At 39.2% G+C, this 6919-nt stretch overlaps 1 protein-coding gene across 1 annotated transcript in view; it reads left to right on the forward strand.

Annotated features, from left to right (window-relative positions):
* Nucleotides 1-2422: 2422 nt before the first annotated feature.
* The window catches only part of LOC130357301 (leukocyte cysteine proteinase inhibitor 1-like), a 5120-nt gene continuing 623 nt past the window's right edge, over nucleotides 2423-6919 (forward strand). The window contains exons 1-2 of the mRNA XM_056559977.1: nucleotides 2423-2536; nucleotides 6488-6589. Coding sequence (XP_056415952.1) covers nucleotides 2429-2536; nucleotides 6488-6589 — 210 coding nt within the window. The 5' untranslated portion in view covers nucleotides 2423-2428. The remainder of the gene's footprint in view (nucleotides 2537-6487; nucleotides 6590-6919) is intronic.

Raw genomic sequence — 6919 nt, forward strand, 5'->3', positions numbered from 1 at the left:
CTGAGCAGTGGTGTCATGTATATAATCACTGAGCAGTGGTGTCATGTATATAATCACTGAGCAGTGGTGTCATGTATATAATCACTGAGCAGTGGTGTCATGTATATAATCACTGAGCAGTGGTGTCATGTATATAGTCACTGAGCAGTGGTGTCATGTATATAGTCACTGAGCAGTGGTGTCATGTATATAGTCACTGAGCAGTGGTGTCATGTATAGTCACTGAGCAGTGGTGTCATGTATATAATCACTGAGCAGTGGTGTCATGTATAGTCACTGAGCAGTGGTGTCATGTATATAATCACTGAGCAGTGGTGTCATGTATATAATCACTGAGCAGTGGTGTCATGTATAGTCACTGAGCAGTGGTGTCATGTATATAGTCACTGAGCAGTGGTGTCATGTATATAGTCACTGAGCAGTGGTGTCATGTATATAGTCACTGAGCAGTGGTGTCATGTATATAATCACTGAGCAGTAGGTGTCATGTATATAGTCACTGAGCAGTGGTGTCATGTATATAGTCACTGAGCAGTGGTGTCATGTATATAGTCACTGAGCAGTGGTGTCATGTATATAGTCACTGAGCAGAGGTGTCATGTATAGTCACTGAGCAGTGGTGTCATGTATATAGTCACTGAGCAGTGGTGTCATGTATATAGTCACTGAGCAGTGGTGTCATGTATATAGTCACTGAGCAGAGGTGTCATGTATATAGTCACTGAGCAGTGGTGTCATGTATATAGTCACTGAGCAGTGGTGTCATGTATATAGTCACTGAGCAGAGGTGTCATGTATATAGTCACTGAGCAGTGGTGTCATGTATATAGTCACTGAGCAGTGGTGTCATGTATATAGTCACTGAGCAGTGGTGTCATGTATATAATCACTGAGCATAGGTGTCATGTATATAGTCACTGAGCAGTGGTGTCATGTATATAGTCACTGAGCAGTGGTGTCATGTATATAATCACTGAGCAGTGGTGTCATGTATAGTCACTGAGCAGTGGTGTCATGTATATAGTCACTGAGCAGTGGTGTCATGTATATAGTCACTGAGCAGTGGTGTCATGTATATAGTCACTGAGCAGTGGTGTCATGTATATAGTCACTGAGCAGTGGTGTCATGTATATAATCACTGAGCAGTGGTGTCATGTATAGTCACTGAGCAGTGGTGTCATGTATATAGTCACTGAGCAGTGGTGTCATGTATATAGTCACTGAGCAGTGGTGTCATGTATATAGTCACTGAGCAGTGGTGTCATGTATATAGTCACTGAGCAGTGGTGTCATGTATATAGTCACTGAGCAGTGGTGTCATGTATATAATCACTGAGCAGAGGTGTCATGTATAGTCACTGAGCAGAGGTGTCATGTATATAGTTACTGAGCAGTGGTGTCATGTATATAGTCACTGAGCAGTGGTGTCATGTATATAATCACTGAGCAGTGGTGTCATGTATATAGTCACTGAGCAGTGGTGTCATGTATATAGTCACTGAGCATAGGTGTCATGTATATAGTCACTGAGCAGTGGTGTCATGTATATAGTTACTGAGCAGTGGTGTCATGTATATAGTCACTGAGCAGTGGTGTCATGTATATAGTCAGAGGTGTCATGTATATAGTCAGGGGTGTCATGTATATAGTCAGAGGTGTCATGTATATAGTCAGAGGTGTCATGTATATAGTCAGAGGTGTCATGTATATAGCCAGAGGTGTCATGTATATAGTCAGAGGTGTCATGTATATAGTCAGAGGTGTCATGTATATAGTCAGAGGTGTCATGTGAGTCAGTACGATCACAGTTTATATTGTTTCCGTATCATTTTAGTGAGGAATGTAACTTTTTCTTTTTTTTTAGCAAAATCAATATTCTCCTAATTTCTCTATTTTACCATTTATTTATTTTCCGTGTTTTCGTCTGTATGGGGGGAATCACTTTTTGCGCCGCGATCTGTAGTTTTTTTTTATCGCTTTTGTATATATCTGACTTTCTGTTCTGTTTTGGATTGTGCGGAATTGTTTTGCGTTCTCGCCGTTCGTCATAAAGGATCAATAATCTTATATTTAAATACCAAATACAATTTTTTTTGTTGAATTATTTATTTAATTTGTTTTTATAAAGGGGAGGGGGTTCTTTATTATTTTTTTATTGTTTTCTTGGACACTTTTCGTGTCCCCATAGTGGAGTATTATATACGGTCATCAGGTTGGTGACACCGAATAATACCGTATCTATTCCATTGTACTGATCCCGCAGTCCACTCTTTGTCGCTCAGGTATGGACGACTCCGATCACTGTCCTCTTTATACATCCCCTAAGGCGAGGAATGTGAGAAGACGGATGATCCCCCCCCCCCTGCTCAGTGGTTTGTCCCATGGATATATAAGCAGTCCTGTAGGTTCTCTGAGATCACACTCACCATGGATGGAGTGAAGTATAAATGTGGGGTCATTGACCCTCCAGTCCTATGCGGGGCAGCGAGTGAAGAGAAGCCCGCCGACCCTGAGGTACAAGCTGTGGTCGACTCGGTGAGTATATACTGTATCATCTACTGTATAATGGAGCAGTATGTATATGTCTAGTGCTGTATATGTATAGTGCTGTATATGTATAGTGCTGTATATGTATAGTGTTGTATATGTATAGTGCTGTATATGTATAGTGCTGTATATGTATAGTGCTGTATATGTATAGTGTTGTATATGTATAGTATTGTATATGTATAGTGTTGTATATGTATAGTGTTGTATATGTATAGTGCTGTATATGTATAGTGCTGTATATGTATAGTGCTGTATATGTATAGTGCTGTATATGTATAGTGCTGTATATGTATAGTGTTGTATATGTATAGTGTTGTATATGTATAGTATTGTATATGTATAGTGCTGTATATGTATAGTGCTGTATATGTATAGTGTTGTATATGTATAGTGCTGTATATGTATAGTGTTGTATATGTATAGTGCTGTATATGTATAGTGTTGTATATGTATAGTGCTGTATATGTATAGTGCTGCATATGTATAGTGTTGTATATGTATAGTGCTGTATATGTATAGTGCTGTATATGTATAGTGCTGTATATGTATAGTGTTTTATATGTATATGTATAGTGCTGTATATGTATAGTGTTTTATATGTATATGTATAGTGTTGTATATGTATATGTATAGTGTTGTATATGTATAGTGCTGTATATGTATAGTGCTGTATATGTATAGTGTTCTATATGTATAGTGTTCTATATGTATAGTGTTGTATATGTATAGTGCTGTATATGTATAGTGTTGTATATGTATAGTGCTGTATATGTATAGTGTTGTATATGTATAGTGCTGTATATGTATAGTGCTGTATATGTATAGTGCTGTATATGTATAGTGTTGTATATGTATAGTGCTGTATATGTATAGTGCTGCATATGTATAGTGCTGCATATGTATAGTGTTGTATATGTATAGTGATGTATATGTATAGTGTTCTATATGTATAGTGTTGTATATGTATAGTGCTGTATATGTATAGTGCTGTATATGTATAGTGCTGTATATGTATAGTGTTGTATATGTATAGTGCTGCATATGTATAGTGCTGCATATGTATAGTGCTGCATATGTATAGTGTTGTATATGTATAGTGATGTATATGTATAGTGCTGTATATGTTTTGTGTTGTATATGTATAGTGCTGCATATGTATAGTGCTGCATATGTATAGTGTTGTATATGTATAGTGCTGTATATGTATAGTGCTGCATATGTATAGTGATGTATAGGTATAGTGCTGTATATGTATAGTGTTGTATATGTATAGTGCTGTATATGTATAGTGTTGTATATGTATAGTGCTGTATATGTATAGTGTTGTATATGTATAGTGCTGTATATGTATAGTGTTGTATATGTATAGTGCTGTATATGTATAGTGTTGTACATGTATAGTGCTGCATATGTATAGTGTTGTATATGTATAGTGCTGTATATGTATAGTGCTGCATATGTATAGTGTTGTATATGTATAGTGCTGCATATGTATAGTGTTGTATATGTATAGTGTTGTATATGTATAGTGCTGTATATGTATAGTGCTGTATATGTATAGTGCTGTATATGTATAGTGTTTTATATGTATATGTATAGTGCTGTATATGTATAATGTTTTATATGTATATGTATAGTGTTGTATATGTATATGTATAGTGTTGTATATGTATAGTGCTGTATATGTATAGTGCTGTATATGTATAGTGCTGTATATGTATAGTGTTCTATATGTATAGTGTTCTATATGTATAGTGCTGTATATGTATAGTGCTGTATATGTATAGTGTTGTATATGTATAGTGCTGTATATGTATAGTGCTGTATATGTATAGTGCTGTATATGTATAGTGTTCTATAGGTATAGTGTTGTATATGTATAGTGCTGTATATGTATAGTGTTGTATATGTATAGTGCTGTATATGTATAGTGTTGTATATGTATAGTGCTTTATATGTATAGTGCTGTATATGTATAGTGCTGTATATGTATAGTGCTGTATATGTATAGTGCTGTATATGTATTGTTTTGTGTCATATGTATAGTGCCACATATATATATTGCTGTTTGTGTATTGTATAGTGTTGTATATTTATAGTTCACTATATGTATTGTATGTGTTAGATATGTATATGTTTAGTGCTGTATATGTATAGTGCAGTATATGCAGGGCTCAAGTCCTGCCGGAACACATGGGAGCGGAGTTCCTGCACCTTTTTTTTACCCCTACAGGACAAAGGAAAAGAGTAATAACCTGTAGATCCTTCTCAATCATGAGTAAACCCCCACAGGACAAGGGGGAAAGTGTAATAACCTGTAGATCCTCCTCCATCATGAGTAAACCCCCACAGGACAAGGGGGGAAGAGTAATAACCTGTAGATCCTCATCCATCATGAGTAAACCACCACAGGACAAGGGGGGAAGAGTAATAACCTGTAGATCCTCCTCCATCATGAGTAAACCCCCACAGGACAAGGGGGAAAGAGTAATAACCTGTAGATCCTCATCCGTCATGAGTAAACCCCCACAGGACAAAGGGGGGAAAGAGTAATAACCTGTAGATCCTCATCCGTCATGAGTAAACCCCCACAGGACAAGGGGGAAAGAGTAATAACCTGTAGATCCTCCTCCATCATGAGTAAACCCCCACAGGACAAGGGGGAAAGAGTAATAACCTGTAGATCCTCATCCGTCATGAGTAAACCCCCACAGGACAAAGGGGGGAAAGAGTAATAACCTGTAGATCCTCATCCGTCATGAGTAAACCCCCACAGGACAAGGGGGAAAGAGTAATAACCTGTAGATCCTCCTCCATCATGAGTAAACCCCCACAGGACAAGGGGGAAAGAGTAATAACCTGTAGATCCTCCTCCATCATGAGTAAACCCCCACAGGACAAGGGGGAAAGAGTAATAACCTGTAGATCCTCATCCGTCATGAGTAAACCCCCACAGGACAAAGGGGGGAAAGAGTAATAACCTGTAGATCCTCATCCGTCATGAGTAAACCCCCACAGGACAAGGGGGAAAGAGTAATAACCTGTAGATCCTCCTCCATCATGAGTAAACCCCCACAGGACAAGGGGAAAGCGTAATAACCTGTAGATCCTCATCCGTCATGAGTAAACCCCCACAGGACAAAGGGGGGAAAGAGTAATAACCTGTAGATCCGCCTCCATCATGAGTAAACCCCCACAGGACAAGGGGGAAAGAGTAATAACCTGTAGATCCTCATCCGTCATGAGTAAACCCCCACAGGACAAAGGGGGGAAAGAGTAATAACCTGTAGATCCTCATCCGTCATGAGTAAACCCCCACAGGACAAGGGGGAAAGAGTAATAACCTGTAGATCCTCCTCCATCATGAGTAAACCCCCACAGGACAAGGGGGAAAGCGTAATAACCTGTAGATCCTCATCCGTCATGAGTAAACCCCCACAGGACAAAAGGGGGGAAAGAGTAATAACCTGTAGATCCTCATCCGTCATGAGTAAACCCCCACAGGACAAGGGGGAAAGAGTAATAACCTGTAGATCCTCATCCGTCATGAGTAAACCTCCACAGGACAAGGGGGGAAGAGTAATAACCTGTAGATCCTCATCCGTCATGAGTAAACCCCCACAGGACAAGGGGGAAAGAGTAATAACCTGTAGATCCTCATCCGTCATGAGTAAACCCCCACAGGACAAGGGGGGAAGAGTAATAACCTGTAGATCATCATCCATCATGAGTAAACCCCCCCAGGACAAAGGGAAAGAGTAATAACCTGTAGATCCTCCTCCATCAGTCACTGTCACCTACTTCTTCCTTATTTATACAACTCATCGTATTGTAAAAAAAAAAAACTAAAAATGTAAAAGTATTTACTGTTTTCTCACATTCATCCTTATTTTATATGTTATATATTTTATACGCTTTTTTTTTTTGTATCTCCAGGTAAAAACCGCGTTTGAGGCTCAATCCGGGGTCAATGCCGCACAGTTTACAGTCGTCAAATACGCAAGTCAATGCGTCGCTGGAACAAATTACTTTGTCAAGGTAAGTGATCTAAAATGGCGGAAGGTTCTGGTAGGTCCAAACTGTCCGATCATGGGGTGGGGGGGGGGGGGGGTAGAAGGCTCCGTGGAATTATCCAATACTTTCTATGTAACAAAGTGGCCTCAAGCTGTGGCCCTCCTGATGTTTAAAACTCCAACTCCCAGCATGTCCGGACAGCCGTTGGCTGTCCGGGCATGCTGGGAGTTGAAGTTTTGCAACATCTGGAGGGCCACAGTTTGAGACCACTGCTCTTGTAAGTGTTATCTATCACCCAGTGCTGGATTTACACTGCTTTATACTGTCCTCCATGCTGCTGCTGCTTCTAAGAGC

This window comes from Hyla sarda, chromosome 2 (genome assembly GCF_029499605.1).
Source record: "Hyla sarda isolate aHylSar1 chromosome 2, aHylSar1.hap1, whole genome shotgun sequence".
Lineage (NCBI taxonomy): Eukaryota > Metazoa > Chordata > Amphibia > Anura > Hylidae > Hyla > Hyla sarda.